The following is a 16,863-nucleotide window of genomic DNA, read 5'->3' on the forward strand; positions in this document are numbered from 1 at the left end:
TTGGGAGGTAGTCCCATGGGCCTGTGATAACATGTCTACCTCTTAATCATTTCATCAGTCCTGCTCAAATCAGAAAGCATTTAATGTTATTCCAAAGCTTGAGGGCTGTCAACAGTTAAGGCTGGCAAAGGTGCCATGAAAAAGACAGTCCCAGGCACTGTAGGTGGAGCTCTGGAGAGCAATCCGGTGCCCAAGAGCCTTAAACGCGTTCCTACCCTTCGGTTTAGCAACTCTCCTTCTAAGTTTCTATTCTAAGGACTGTTCATTACAGGGGAAAATGAAAGCAACTTAATCTCTAACATGGAGAACAGCACTAATTAGTAGCCACCCAGTAAAAATCTTGTTTTCAATGTCAGTTTGGTGAAATAGACAATGCGTTAAGAATCATGTTAACAAATTATAATACAAACCTCTCTATATAGTATAATCCTAACTGCTCATTCATTTCTTCCCAGGCTTATCTACGGTAACTGAGACAGGAGCTCAGCTATGACTAGTGAGGAAAATAATCTTAATTCATGAAATATATATGTACACATAAAGGTGAGGGCTTAGAAATGTTTAGTCATTCACTTTTTTACCAAAATTAGACTCTGCCAGCTAAAGAGCCATTCAAAAAAAAAAAAAAAAGTTTTAAAAGAAAATGAATAGAAGAATGGATGAGTGAACGGCTATTCCGAACTGCAAGGACCAGCCTGCGCGCAGGGCCCCTCAGGGCTGCGTGGCCGCATAGACGGGGATCGGCTCCCGAGGGCTAGCCGCCCGGGGGTGATGGGCACGTGCTGCCCGTGGGGAGGGGGCGGGGGGGGTGATGCGCCCGAGCCGTGGGGGGGGGCCGGGGGGGGTGATGCGCCGGCGCCGACTGATCTGAAAGGACTTTGAGACCCTGGGACGGGAAAGGCAGAGTGCTGAGCAGCACGTTCTGTGCACCGAGTCACTAAACCCAATCGAGGTAGTTGTCACATTTCTGTCGAACCGTGAAGCGGCCTCAAGAGGCCTGGCGCTCAAGGCCGGGCGTGCGAGGCGACAGCGCAGAACGTGCTCTCAGGGGCGGCGCCGGGACTCGACCTTCGTCCCCCGCCGCCCCTCCTGACTTGCGGTCCGCTCCTTCTTGCTGCCCTCGGAGAGGCCGGACGCTGCGGCCACGTGGGCCGAGGTCCCGGGTCCCTTGAGCCGGGCATCCCCGAGGGCCCAGCGGCTGCGCGCCCTCCTCGGCCCCGCTCCCCGGCGTCCTGGTGCAGTGCACGCCCCAGTCCCCGGCGCCCGGCTCCCCGGTGCAGTGCACGCCCGCTCCCTGGCGTCCTGGTGCAGTGCACGCCCTGCTCTCCCGCTCCCTGGCGCCCCAGTGCAGTGCACGCCCCACTCCCCGGCGCCCCGTTCCCCGGTGCAGTGCACGCCCGTTCCCTGGCGTCCTGGTGCAGTGCTCCCCCGCTCGCTGGTGCAGTGCATGCCCTGCTCCCGGGTTCCCTGGTTCAGTGCTCCCCCATTCCCGGGCTCCCCGGAGCAGTGCACGCCCCGCTCCCCCGCGCCGGGCCCTCCTGACGCCTCGCCCATCTCAAGGCTCCGGGCACCCACTGCGCGCCCGCGTTGCCGGGAGGGAGTCAGTCCGTGGAGGCCCCCGGCACTGGGCGGGGACCCCACGGGGGCCGCTGCGAGGCCACCCTCCGCCGGGAAGGGGCAGGATGCCTGCAGCGCATGCGCTCGTGGGCCTGACACGCCGCTTACACGGAGTCGGCATGAGAGGGTGTTTTGAGGTTGTGTTCACTATTTTTTTTTTAATAAATCACTGCTTTGTTACCCTGAACAAAGCTTAGTCGTAAACTAAAAAATTTACAATTTACAGAACTTCCCACTTTTCTCTCACGAGTGGATCGCCCGCTGGAAGGTTCTAGCTCCCTGAGCGGCCTCCTCTGGTCAAAAAATGTGTGGAGGGGACATACCTTATTCCGAACAGAAATTACTTAATGGCAGTCTTTTATGTTATTGATATTTTTAAAGTATGCTTAAAATGTATGGCTTATTCGGTAACAGAAAAATAAAGGAAAAGTTCCAGGGGAGGGGGAGACAAAGACCCCGTGCTGTGGGCACGGAGTAGGTTACAAAAGCACCCGAAGAGTCCTAAAGATACAGACAAGAAGCTACTTCTGTGAACCGCTCCGTGGTTCTGATGTTGGAATACATCTTCATAAAAATAAGGAGCACAGGTCTTCCTCTGGATTTCACTGTGGGGGTTTCTTCTGTGTCATCCCGGATGACTGGGCCGAAGTGCTCTGCAAAAAGCAACTGACAAGAATAGTTTCATCTTCGTTCGCTCGCTCGCTCTCTCTGTCTCCTGCACACACACAAATCTCAAGATGAAATTACTGTGGGGTTGCTCTTTGCGCCAAACCCAAGCCAGTTAAAAAGCTTAACCATCATTGCCAACACAGCTTGTCTTCAAAACTGCAGCAAAGAATCAAAGGAAACCTTAAATCCTTTGTATTATTACTTGAAAATGATTAAAAAAAAAAAAAAAAACCTTGGCAGTGGAAATCCTGTCCATGTGACTCATTTGTTAATTAAATGTGTGTTTATAATCAATTGCTAAGAAGTCCTCCAGATAAATAAACATTAGCCTAGGTGTTCTTTAATATCATTAATAAAAATTACCAAAAAAAAAAAAAAGTTAACCACAATTTGGTAGGTCTCTGCTTTCCAAATGGATCCAAACACTGAACCTATTTTTTTAGATTAGATATTAGAACTGTATTTTGTCAGTGTTCTAGAACATTACTCATATAGCTCACACACCCAAGTACGTTTGATTTCACTCATTTTCATTTCACATTTCACTAATCGTGAAACCGAGCTGACTATATGACATTTTCAAGCATATTTTTTCTACTATTGTCAACATAGCGTCATCTTGGAAGCATACCATTCTATAAAAGACAATATTCACCTGCTAGAGAACACCAAAAGTATTTTGTGAGAATTGGAAAGCTAAGAGCTAGAAGACACTCTAGAGCTACCAGGGGGTGAAGTCTCTAGATGGGACACTGGAAAAAAAAAAAGTAAAAGTCAATGGGTTTTTCCATGAAATGTGGTTACTCAAAAGCTCTCGGTCCACCGCACTCATAAGGAGGGATCAATACAGACTTGTTACCCGCAGAATTCCCGATGCTCATGCCACTGGTATATTTTACTACACCTGGTTGGCTAAAAAAAGATGAGGGACTTCTATTTTTTAATCAAGATTATAAAATCGTCTTTAAAATCTGGGTTAAATAGACATTTCTGTGGCCCTCTTTGGATAAAGATTTTCTTTTTCCATCTTGTCTTTTTTTTTTCCTTTTGACAGCTACAGTCCCCAAAGGGACAAGTGAGAATAGCATTTCATAGATGAGAAATCATAGCCCCTTCATCAAACGTCTCACCTCTTGACATTACTTGCAATTGGATAAACATGGGGGATAGTCCTATTGAACTGATTCTGACTTTGGCCGGACAATTACAATTCACCTGCTACATTTCCAAAGCAAAGTGATTCGGCCATAAGGAGAGTCTTTAAAATGCTGAGCATGGCTGAGAGATACTCTTATGAAAGGACATTACAGTTCAATAAATATTTATTGAAGCCCAAGCTCTTCGCAGGGTAATATTTCCTTTCTTTGAACAAATGGTTTAAACTTAAAAGGGAGTGATACAACATTTTAATCAGCTTAATTGCATTAAATTTTTCCCAGTTCCTTCACTTTTACTCACTCCAAATGAGACACGCACCAACACCTTTTAAATTGTGCACGTATTATCAGGTTGTTGAGTCTCAAGCGAAATATCTTTGTCCAGACCATTTCCTTGCACGTGCTAGTAACCGCAAAACAAATTTATTACTTAAAATTAAAAGTTTAATGCTGCTGCAAACATATTTACATTTTCAACTTTTCATTTATCACATGTGGTACTGGTTAAAAAAAAGTCAAAAACCATGTTGTGGTTTTGTTTTAAAAGAGTAAATGAATACCTAATCTTATGGAAGGAAGAGAAAAAACATACTGGGTTGTGTTTGTAGCACATTCCAACCAAGATGCTGTAGCCACACTTCCTTTTTTTTTTTTTTAAGATTTTTAAAAATTCACTGAGTGGGGCACTTGATGGGATGAGCACTGGGTGTTACTCTATATGTTGGCAAATTGAACACCAATAAAAAATAAATTTATATAAAAAATATTTTTTAAATTTATTTATTCATGAGAGACACAGAGAGAGAGGCAGAGAAATATGCAGAGGAAGAAGCAGGCTCCCCGCGGGACTCGATCCCAGGACCCTGGGATCACACCCTAAGCTGAAGGCAGACACTCAACCACTGAGCCACCCAGGTGGCTGTAGCCACACTTCCAACTACACTTCTCACTCAAGGAGTTTGCCCTCAGGAAAGGCAGCATAACTGAATTTTTGAAAATGTAAAGAAGACTCCCTACAACGGCAGGAGGGGGGGGAAGTATGAGAACCATTGTGTTGCCTCTCTACTCAGGTGGTATGGGGGGGACAGGGAGGCCCTGATGTAGCCACAGCGTGTCAGGTCACTTTGGTCATGGCCATAGTCACAGCTACAGCAATGTTGGAGTGTTGCTGACGTTATTTCAACATTTTAAATAGAAGACTTTGATTAGAAGACAGTATTACAGGCAAATGAATCCTTCTTAACTGACTCACAAATTCTCTTGTTTTCCACTTCATCTGATTTAGGAAGTACTCAAATCATATTCATAAATCATACCCATAACATGACATCTTATTAGGTGGGGCTTGGGTGAGGAGAAATTGCTGTAAGTAGATTACAATGACTGGCATGAGGAAAGAAAAACCCTCCTACCAGTTCTAACAGGTCTTCGCTCCACATCAACAAGCAAAGCCACATCCGCACTTCATCTGCAAAACGTAGGGTGTACAGAATCTCGTGTTCTGGGCACAGATGGGACCTGCCTGACCCATTCCTTACACTTGGAGGAGCCATCACAATGCCATCAACGAAACCTTTTAAAAGTTTATATTTCAAAGATGTAATTTGAAATGCCTAAGCGTCTTTTAAGTGAAAGCATGAATAAGTCATGTGATAATGTACCATATTCTTTAACCATTCGCCCAGCATTTCCAAGGTCTAGCCCTCAGCCATCCCAAAGTCCTCTCCCTTATTAATGACCCTAAAAGTGGCAAGAGGTCCACTATACTCAACTGTGCAGTGTCTTTAGTGATTATTCACTATGAATTGAGTAAACTTTTTCAAAATAAATGAAAATAATTGTCCCAAATGTACATACAAATTATGCATTTAAAATATTTGAGTATCTTGCCAATCACTCCCTCAACATCATGATCTGGGTGCCCAAGACCACTCAATGACAACACACTGAGGAATATTATGGACAGTTCATCTCTAGATAATTCACAAAACAAGACCAAGCACCTCTCGTGAGGATGTCTGGCCCGGCATAATTACTGAATAATCTGTTCCTTTTTTAATCACAAATTTGATCCAAAGCCAACAGGGCACTACCTAAGGAGTTAATTAGTGTAAATGCAAGGGTACACCCTGGGACTTCTTCTCCAGGGTTGGTTCTACGCTGAAAGAAACCGAAATTGCACACACCCATTATTCAAAAAATGCTTCACTTCTATTCAATTTGAAACATTCTTATTTTGAAACTACCTAGGACTGACTAGTTATGTTATTTGGGCTTCTCAGATATGCAGGATAAAATTATTGTTTGTGTTCTAAAGAAATTCACTTAGTAAGTTTCATAGTAATTATAGATCTAAAAATTGTGCTTTGTTAAATGATTCTAGGGCCACAAGGAGCAAGAGTATTTTATACTCTGCTTTTTCCTTACTTTATTACTTGCTATTCTAGTACTGTGGAATTCAAGCAGAAAAGCCAGACTGAAATAAGAATAAAATAATCATATTGAGGGATCCCTGGGTGGCACAGCGGTTTAGCATCTTCCTTTGGCCCAGGGCACGATCCTGGACACCCGGGATCGAATCCCACGTCAGGCTCCTGGTACATGGAACCTGCTTCTCCCTCTGCCTGTGTTTCTGCCTCTCTCTCTCTCTCTCTCTCTCTCTCTCGTGTGTGTGTGACTATCATAAATAAATAAAAATTTTAAAAAATTTAAAAAATAATAATCATATTGATACATAGAATCTCAGTCACATGAAAACTAAGTCAGAAAATTTATTTTAGGTTAAACACAGTAATAGAGTTGACTGGACAGTAAGTCATAAATGATAGCCGAGAGATAAGTGGATTTCAACAAAAGGGGACATACTATGCTACAGGCCTATGGACCTATTTTAGCCAATTAAGTCCAAGAAAGTTACCTGTTGAGTTATACAAAAAGGCAACCTGGGCCCAACCCAAGATCCAAAGCAGTAGATTGGGAAAATGGTGTTGCCTCTTTTCTCTTAGAAAAAAGAAGGAAGGGGAAGGGAGGGAGAGAGGAGAAAAGAAAGAAAGAAAAAGAGAAGTAAAATTATAGCTGTTCATTGTCATTGTACACTTTACTCAGGCTAAAAAATGCTTTGTGGACGGAGCGCCTGGGTGGCTCAATCGTTTAAGCGTCTGCCTTCAGCTCAGGTCATGATCCCAGGGTCCTGGGATGTGGAGCCTTGTATCTGGCTTCTTGCTCAGTGGGGAGCCTGCTTCCCTCGCCCTCTGCCATTCCCCCTACTTGTGCTCTCTCTCAAGGTCTCTCTCTTTCTCTCTCTCTCTCTGTCTCTCTCTCTCTCTCTGCCAAATAAATAAATTTTTAAAAAAATACTTCGTGGGCAATGCAGTTTTAAAAGAAAACTTGTCCTCATCAGAGTTGCATGTGTGTTTCTCTACTCTGTCCTTATATCTGGCCTACAGAAGGGTCCACTTCATTCAAGACAGAGGGTTGCCTCTACCCCAACCCTGGACTACAGACCAAGATATGCCTTTTTCTTTTAATATGTTACGGAACACTGCAGCTACTGAATCTGTGTGCGAAAACTATCTTTAGCTCAACTCACCATTATAATCTGCTAAATAAGATAGTTGCTCACTGCTTGCTGATAAATTCCCATAAAAGGACCTTCTCTGAACATTAGTGCTGAGCATCAATCTCAGCTGGACCCCACCATCTACAGCCATCAGAAAAGTGGTTCCAAAAGATAAGTATTAGGTCTGTTGTTTGGAACTCAAAACTTGTTTAGCCAGAGAAGAGGAACACTTTCATGATGGCTTGGCCCACAGTTCTTCCATCATAATCTACTTTGCCAGTGATGTAATTTAACGTACAGTACCTTTGAATCCTAAAAGAGTAGAAAATGATAATACAAGTGAAATGCAAGAAGTACAAGAAGGAATAGAAAAGAGGCTTCCTTCTAATGTGGATCAAAGTCTCATGCAGGGCAAAAATGTGAAATAAGCAAAACTCCCCTGAGTACAATTTTTTTGAGTGCTTCTTTTCCATCTAATTTCTCTAGCCCAGTTCCTCCATTGCTTAGAGTCCTGCTCAGCCTTCACGAAGTACCTCACCCTAATGCTCCCTGTAAGCCAGTTCTCTGTCTCCAAGTGGCCTCGGTTCCAAACCTACCTACTGCCTGTCTCACTTCCGGTAAAATTCTCACATGGTGTATGCAGCACCCTTTAACTGTTTGGGTTTTTTTTTGTTTTGTTTTTTGTTTTTGTTTTGTTTTTGTTTTTGTTTAGATTTTATTTATTTATTCATGAGAAATACACACACACACACACACACACAGAGAGAGAGAGAGAGAGAGAGAGAGAGAGAGGCAGAGGGAAAAGCAGACTCCAAGCAGGGAGCCCAATGTGGGGCATGATCCCGGGACTCCAGGATCATGCCCTGGGCTAAAGCCAGGCGCTAAACTGCTGGGCACCCAGGGATCCCTTTTTAACTGGGTTTTAGGAAGGAAGCTATATAACTGACTAATCATTTCCATTATGTGTGAATAGTTGTTATCTTCTTAAACATTCCTTGAATAATTTTCACTGGTTCTCTGTATTTATTTGCTTTGTGTTTGAACCTTTTCCAGAATTCTATCTTGATTTATCTACAGTGCTTTTGGGGTATGTCTCTACACACAGCTTTTTAGTAGTTGCTATAGGTAATACATACTTTCATGTACATAACTTTCATAATTTTTTGTGTTAATACTTTAACAGTACAAGTGACAAGGAGAAACCTGAACTCCCTTTAATTCTCTTTGCTCTCCCCCCTTCCTAGTGGAATTGTCTTAAATATATTCCTCTACATACAAGAAGAGACACATTAAACATTGAAAAGTACCAAACATAATGTAGGAAAGTCAAGAGAAGAAGGAATATAAATTGTAAAGACCATATTTTCACTCCTCCCATTGTCCATTTTCATTGTTCCATGGTAACTTCTTATATGATTTCCCTTCTGTTTAGAAAACTTCTTGAAGTCATTATTTTAGGGTAGTTCTGCTGGCAACAGATTCTGTTTTCCTTCATCTGAAAAATGGCTTAATTTCCCTTCATTCCTGAAGGATATTTTCAATAGATATAGAATCCTGAATTGACAGTGACTTTCTTTCAGCACTTGAAAATGTTGTGGCACATTCTCTGGCCTCTATGATTTCTGATAAGAAATTCTCTTGTCGTTCAAATTACTTTTCCCTATAGGTAAGGTACCATCTCTCACTGCTTTTAAAGTTTTCCCCTGATATTTAGCTTTCAGGACTTTGATCATGATGTGTCTTGGCCAAGATTTCTCTGGGTTACACTGGGGAAGGTTTCTTCAGCTTCTTGAATCTCTAGGTTTATATCTTCTGTCAAATTTGGGGAATTTCCAGCCACTATTTCTTCTATTACTCTCCCAGCCCTATGTTCTCTCATCTCTCTTTCTGGGAGCTGACAACATAAATGTTAGCTCTTTTGTTATAGTCTCAATTGTAGCTAAAACCTTGTTTATTTTCTCTCTCATGTGCAGATTAGATAACTTCTATTGTTTTTATCTTAAAGCTTATTGATTCCTTCTTTTGTTCTTTTTGTATTCCTTTTGAACCCATTCAGTAAAAGTTTTGCTTATTTTTGTTTTGTTTTGTTTTGTTTTGTCATGGTTTTTTGATACTTTATTTTTAAGTTTTAAAATTTCAGTTTGTCTCTAAATCTTTTTTTTCCCTGCTGAGGCTTTCTATTTTTTCATTTGTATCAAGCCCTGTTTATAATTGCTCCTGGAAGCATTGTTATTTATGATGACCATTTTAAATTTTTCATCAGATAATTCTAACATCTTTGTCATCTCAGTGTTGGCATCTGTTGATAATTTTTTCTAATTTAAGTTAACCAGGTTTTCCTGGTTCTCGATATGGCAAGTAACCTTATCACCTCTGGGAGCTGGTGAAACTCCTGAATTCCCATCAGGCAGGGCGGGAGGTGCTCCTTCTGACTGAATGGGGCTGCGGGTCCAGGATCCTGCTCAGCCTTCTCTGATACTGCTACGTCCTAAGGTAGGGTCATCCATGCTTTACTTCTTTCTTTCCACACTTTTCTTCTTTTTTACTTTCTGAACCCATAGATTTTTCTTAGGATTTAAGATTTTGTGCAAAGAATTGTAGACTCAGATGGTAGATGATCAGCCTAAGCCATTGGTTTTTCCCTGTGTGATAAGATTGTTTTTCAGATAAGCAACTTCCCATAAATACAAAGTATCTACAGAGTAAATTAGGGAAATAGATGTTTTGTTTTGTTTTGTTTTGTTTTGTTTTGTTTTGTTTTGTTTTGTTTTGTTTCCAAAGGCAGATTCCCATTTCAGAGAGGTATATGGGGGAAATATATTGTTTAGCTTAATGGCGACAAAAAGAAAAATTTTAAGAGACCATGTAAAAGAGGGAGGAAGGAGCCCCCCAAAAGGGAAATATTTTCTGACTATTACTCTAGTATTCCTTATCTCTAATTTGGGTTTCTGGGTGTGTTGGGCTTTTGTTTATTTGACTCTTAGACTTTATTGTCCCCACCTATAATTTCTCCAATGACCTGAATTTATTAAGTGTCCAAAGATTAAGGAAATTAAACAGGAAAAAATAAACTTGCTTACACAGTAGGTGTGCAGTGTCTCAATCCAAACCAAATGCCGAGATGCTTTTTTTAACTCATGGTTTTTTTCCTAAAATATGGAGTGATTAATTTAATTAATCAATTAAATGTGTCTACTGTAGGAAATTTATGGTATTAATATGAGTCTGTAAAATCCACAGTTACTTCATTTCATATCATTGGAAGAGAGGGAAAATTAAATGATTACCTGTCCACACTTTTCTGCAAATACTTCTCATAAACAGAATTCCAAAATTAAGATCAAGCAAAAGAGAATCGTCTCTTTTACTTTTACTTCTTTTTCAAAACTAGTACTTACTTTTTAAGCTCAAAATTTAAAAAATATATAAATAAAATTGGGCTGGGGACAAAGCAGAAGCAGTATTTGCAAAATCTGGGGAAGCATAGCTGTACTTTGCACAACTCACTTGGTAACCCTTTCTTGAAATATTCAAAAGAACCAGTCACACAATTATCAGCATGTTATGTTAAAGCACATATGCCATGACAAATTAAATGCCTTCTGTATAAATGCATATCATCCACAGCCACACCATGTAAAGTATGCTATGATACCCAGACAACTGAGACAACCAAATACTTCTTCTCTCTAAGTCACCCTTCTTGGGTGTGCACCCACTTAATATGCCTAGTACAGGGAAATAATATAATCCAAAAGGAAAAAAATTATACTTCATCGCCAAGAAAGACAGAAATGTCATGTGTTACCAATCTGGAAGATACGTAGTCGTTTACCTTCACATGTTAAACTAAAAAGAAGAATTTTTCCAAAATAAAAAAACTCCGAAACTTTTCAGCCAGTTAATGAACTTATTTATGTTTAAAATATAACTCTGAAAGATAATTTAGTCCAAAGGTTTGTTTTACAGATGAGGAGGCAGAGATGACCTTACATAATAAATCTCCTGAGGTCTTTCTTTTCATGTTTTAACATCAATAAAATATGCATGTATGTAGGTCTACATGTATGTGTGTGTGTGTGTCCATTTATACACCTGCTTTCTCTGTACCCCTAAGGAATAGAGAAGAAAGGACAGAATTTTCCACATCAGGAATGTCCTGAGTTGGCTTCTTGATTCTGACAGGTCTCAGGACTTACTGGTTCCAAAGACAGTTTCTTCCACCTCTTTAAGACAAAGAGAAGACGATGTTGGAAAAGGCTCTGATTCAGAGCTTGTGGGATCTCAGCCAGATTACCAAGCCGCCCAAGCTTCAAGTTTCTCATCTCATCTTAGAAAAATAATACAAACTTTAGAGAAGTGTTGTGACGATAAAATTACAATGATGACTTATACATACATTTTGTATGAGGTCCACTTCGCAGGTATCACTGTTGTTGGTGTGACCACCGTGGGGAGTAGCACACTTAACAATTCCACTTCTAGGAATTTATCCCACCAATACACACACACACACACACATATATATATAATGACATCTGTATATGGATCTTCACCGCAGTGTGGTTTGTAATAGCCCAAGATTAGAAACAAATCAAGCACCCATCATAATAAATTTAATAAATTCCACACAATGACATTTCTAATCTTTACAAGAAATACAAATGTTTTACAGGATGTATAGATGAATAGATGATAGAAAAGCTGCTATTTATGCTTGTGTATGTACAGAAGGCTTATGGAAGAAAAAAGAACTAAAAATCGACCCTCTGAGGAAGGGACTGAGTGGCCAGAGGCAGGTCTAGAAGGAAAATTTACTTCTTACTCTATACCTTCTTATATTTCTCAAACTTTGTTTTGTATGCCTGTATTCAAAGACAAATGAATAAAATCTTAATTATGGAGGAAGCTGATAAAGAGTGTAAGATTTAGCGGTGTTTTTCTTTAAGGTTTTTTTTATACTTTCTAAATGGATTTAAAGGATAAAAGTCATCAATTAGGGGCACACTTACCAATAGAAATGAAAGATATTAAAATAAGAATCAATAATGATACTACTATTTTGCACCAAAATTGCCAAATAGATTCACTGAAGATAATTACAAAAGAAGTTTGTAACTCGCACATAGCTAGCCATTGTGTAATGCTTGATGACAGTAGTTTTCCTTAGTAAGATTGGGAGAAACAGTGTATTAAATGTGGCTAGCTGGGACAGGTTGGAAGGAGACTTTTTCCAAATGTACACATACATGAAAGTGCGTGTGTGCATGTACATATATGACATATGCACGCATATTCATCTATACTTGAGATTCTGAATTCCAGCCTACTCACACATTGGGAATCGTTGACTTCGAAGTGGCGTGTGCCAAGTTTAATTGGTATTTGGAAGCTAAATGTGAATACCAATTAAATAAGTCTATGGTGTAGTTACATGAAATAAAAATCTTATTCAGTGATTTTTAATCTGGCATTTTGTTACTAATTTTTTTTTAAAGATTTTAGTTATTTATTCATAAGAGACACACAGAGAGAGGCAGAGACACAGGCAGAGGGAGAAGCAGGCTCCATGCAGGGAGCCCGATGCGGGACTCGATCCCGGGCCCCCAGGATCACAACCTGAGCCGGAGGCAGGAGGTCAACCACTGAGCCACCCACGCGTCCCTCGTTGCTAATTTTTTATTCCACAAAACATTTATGGTCATTGCGTTTTTCTGATTCTGTTCTTGGCACTAACAGGTGGTAGAAGGCGTCACCTTCTACAGGTTGTCAATCACAATGCAATTGAGGAGAGCGGCATGGGGGCAAACTCTTCAGTGGAAGAGAAGACTGTCTAGTTAGACGAGGGCAGCCTGTCTGGTCAGTGATATCGATAAATTGTGAAGAGTGAATGGCTAAGATTCCTAAGTGACACTTTATGTTCGTCTATTTGTAACAAGGGAAAAGAGAACCCACGGAAATCACTTAGGTTTCCAGAGACTACGCATAACCTCTCTGTGTAGTAGACGGCCTTTTGTGTAGCAAAACACCCTGACAGGCCACTTCAGTTTCAATGCTGAGGCCCCCAGGGCCTAGTTTGGAAAAAGACAGAGCCAGATCTCAGTTGCTCTCTGTAAAAAAATGAAAGGAATAGGGCCACTGGTTGCAAGCAGCTGCAAGTGGGAGGAGATTCTTCACAGAAGCCCAGGGGGAAAACGAATTCAGAAGCCAGAGAAAGACGAGAGAGAGACCCCCATGTACAAGGTAATGAGTAGGAAATGCTTTACAGCCAAATTTTCAGTGAATTCTGGCACAAAAACATGTGTGAATAATTGATACTCTTAAAGAAAACAAAGGGCCAATCAGTGGCCCACAGAAGAGGTGAGGGAAACAGGAAGAGTGGCACCAGAGATAGTCATCTGGGGTGTGAACAAGAAAACTGCCTTTCCCTTTGATGATGCCAGAGAAAGTTAAACTTTGGTGGATGTGGAGGGGTATGCAGTGAGAATGAAAAAAGCTAACATCTGGATAAAATATATGCTATAATTATCAATAATATTTCACTGCAGTCACCCACCCCCCCCAAAAAAATGACAAATTGCCCTGTCCATCCTTCATCTATTTGATCATCAGTAAAAATGAATATAAAAAGTTTTCATGCATATTTGAATGCTCTAGATGCATGAAAGAAAATCAGAGTCTTTGAAGACCCCATCTGGGTTGTAGTTTGATTCTGGAATTTTATTTTGCATGAATATGTAGATCACAAATGGGTTTCTCTAATTACCACCTGTATCACTTTTTTAATGGTTACACAAAAATCATATTTAAAATTATACTACGCTGTTACTTCTATCTAGGTAAATAAACCTGGTTTCTAAATCTAACAGCCTTACCTAATATTTGAAATTAATTTTTAAAAATGCACAGTTATGCATCTCATAGTCTCGTGAAATGTTTCATCAAAAGGAAAGACAAAACCAAGGGCATATCAGCCTGGTGGCAGTGACAGATACTAGATATTAGAAAGGCATATAGAAAATCTTTTTCATTGCAACACTCTGAATGACATCCAAATCAAGATAAATATCAGATGGATCTGAATATTTTTAAAAGGTCTGAAATCCATTAAGTGAACAGAAATGTTTTCTTGCAGTGGATAAAAAAGAGAGACAGAAAGTATAGAACAATAAGGATAAAGAGTAATCTAAAAAGATGGGTTAGAAATTCTTGGGCTCACTATTTTATTACAATCAAAATTAATTCTTCTGCCTACTTATTAGAAATATTAATTGAGAAATCTCTCCAGCAGCAAACTACAGATAAACAATTCAATTACCCACATTCATAGAGTGGTTCAAGGGTGTGATACAACGTCGATGTTGTTTACGTTGACTCCTATGAATTTCTAGTTAAGATCTTACTTGGCCAACCTCACCCTACTTATGCTCCGTGAGTATACCTCATCCAGGAAGCAAGGAACGGCCAGGAGTACATTTTGCTAAGTGGGCAGGTCAGAGAAGTTGTAATGTCCAAGGAGGTTCTGAAAGAAAAAGGAACACACCCACGATTAAGCACATTTTTTTAAGTGTGACATTTTTAAAATGCCCAGATCATAAGTGTACTATCGTCGTGATTGTGCATAAAGTAAATATGACTATTTGAGGTGAACTGAGGACACACAGAACATCACTAGCACCCCATTCATTGCCCTCCCCCCACCCCTTATTTCTCAAGGTAACCACCATTCTGACTTCAAACACGAGTTTTTGCTGTTTCTGAACTTCATATGCCTGGAGCCTCCGATGTCTACCTTTTTTTTGCATCTAGCTTCTTTCACAATTTCCTATTTGGAGATTCCCCACACCTCTTCATGTAGTCGCGGTGCATTCATTCTTATACAATGTCGACATCACAATTCATTGATGGGCCCTTGGTGTTTGATCCCTGTGCCATGATGGTGGCTTGTGATGAAGATTCTAGTCCACGTCTTGATAACTTAAGGCTCGCATATCCTTTAGGCATATGCTAAGGACACATACTCAGCTTTAGTAAATGCCAAAACGGACTTCCCAAAATAGCTAGTCCACTCTACATTCTCACCCTCCATGCATGAGCTCTGAATGTACCATAACCTTGCTAATACTTATTGGGATGGGGGGGGGGTCATTTTTGGTTTGTTTATTTTCAAAGTTACCATTATCTTGGATACAAAGTGATATATGGTGCTTTTAATACCTATTTCCCTGGAAGTTAGTGAGGTAAAGGTAGTCTTTTGGATATCATCTTTGGGAAGTATCTATTCAAGTTTTTTATTCATTACTTTATTGCAGTCATCTTGTTGCTTATTGATTTATAGAAGATCAAAATGTATTTAGGTCTTTTGTTGGATATATTCACTGTAGAATCTATTTCCACTAGGATGGCTTGTGTTCTGACTATTTTTGAGACCTGAGATTTTTCAATTGATATTTTAATGCTACGTGGTTAAACAAGAGTTTATTTTTCCAGGAAAATAGAGGTAGATGACAATGAGCAAATACGGCCTTGGCACATTGAGACGACTAAAATACCACACTTGGTAGATTTGTTAGGAATGGTAATACGCCATTTAACCTCACTGTTTCTCAGTTTTCTCATCTCTATGGTGAAAATAAGTATTTGTTTTATATGAAATCTCTCATACACTTAAGCTTTGGGATAGCAAAAGAAAAAAGAGGAGGGAGGTAGCAATAAATGTTAATTTGTGATGCCAGGTAGTTTTAATTGTAAAACTAGATTAGTGCTGGTCTTTCAAGCAGATGCACCTTGATATATCTTTCTCCAGAGCCATTCTTTGTGAACCACTGCAGTCGTAGAAATTCTGTTAAAATCTATTGGAGGAAACCTTAACCCTCAACTGAGGCTGGCAGTATATAAAACAAAGAGGAAAGAGTTCAGTGAATAATCTGAGCAAGTCACCCAACCTTCACATTCTTTCAGGAACAAATCGTGTCTGGTGAATGTTTAATTAATCACACTGTCAGCAACATCAACTTCAAAAGCAAAATATGCAAAGGAAATACAGCACCACAGTTTTTGTATAATTTAGTAGAAAGATGTGGTGTGATGTAGAGGAAAGAAGGCTGACTTTGACATCAGGCGACTTCAGTTTAAATCTCAAAAATTCACTTAACAATCAAGCTAGAAGAGCTGGGGAAAACTATTTAACTTTCCTAAACTCACTTTTTTATCCTAAAGAGGGCTAATATCTTACAGAGTTCTCTGAGATTTCAAAACTATTAATTGCTAATTCCCGGCATGTCGTGGGTATCCAATACATGGTAACAATTATATTTATCTAGTATTTTTCAAAGGAAAGTGACAGCCTTCAGTTGCCTGTGATTGTGATCACATGAAAAGGTTATTAAATGATCAGTAAAATGGATGTGGTTATGGATTAGCTCTGTTAGTACTAGGGAACATTTTCTTTAAGGGTAAATTAAAAATTTTTTTTCACTAGTTACCAAGAATTCCAGTGTCTTGAACTGTGAAACACTTGTCACATAGGTAGAAAATGATTGATTGACTTGGTTAGGAAACACAGGCACGATCTAGAAAATGTTCGTTCTGATCCCTCTAAAGAGATTTCATTTAATTAGATTAGTATATTTGCTATTTTCCTTGACTACTATCTTTTGAACTAAGCTTTAACTTAACTACCTAGATCTGAAGATCTAGTTCCCAAGCCTGTTTACCAAACTGCATCCCTCTCAAGCTTTAAACCAAAAGATGAGTTTCACTTTTTAACAAAGTTTCAGCATTGTGGGTAACAAGTAGTTGTTCAATTCAACCAATGAGTCTTTCTCTTGAAATAATCTTTTGCAAATTTGTATCAGTAAA

At 39.9% G+C, this 16,863-nt stretch overlaps 1 protein-coding gene across 1 annotated transcript in view; it reads right to left on the bottom strand.

The window, feature by feature from the left end:
- Positions 1–671: 671 nt before the first annotated feature.
- LOC121471682 (collagen alpha-1(I) chain-like) overlaps positions 672–16,863 on the bottom strand; it is a 120,210-nt gene continuing 104,018 nt past the window's right edge. Inside the window, exons 5-6 of the mRNA XM_041722462.1 lie at positions 1,095–1,720; positions 672–886 (exon numbers count right to left, since the gene is read on the bottom strand). Coding sequence (XP_041578396.1) covers positions 672–886; positions 1,095–1,720 — 841 coding nt within the window. The remainder of the gene's footprint in view (positions 887–1,094; positions 1,721–16,863) is intronic.

Source organism: Vulpes lagopus, chromosome 11 (genome assembly GCF_018345385.1).
Source record: "Vulpes lagopus strain Blue_001 chromosome 11, ASM1834538v1, whole genome shotgun sequence".
In the NCBI taxonomy this organism is placed as follows: Eukaryota; Metazoa; Chordata; class Mammalia; order Carnivora; family Canidae; genus Vulpes; species Vulpes lagopus.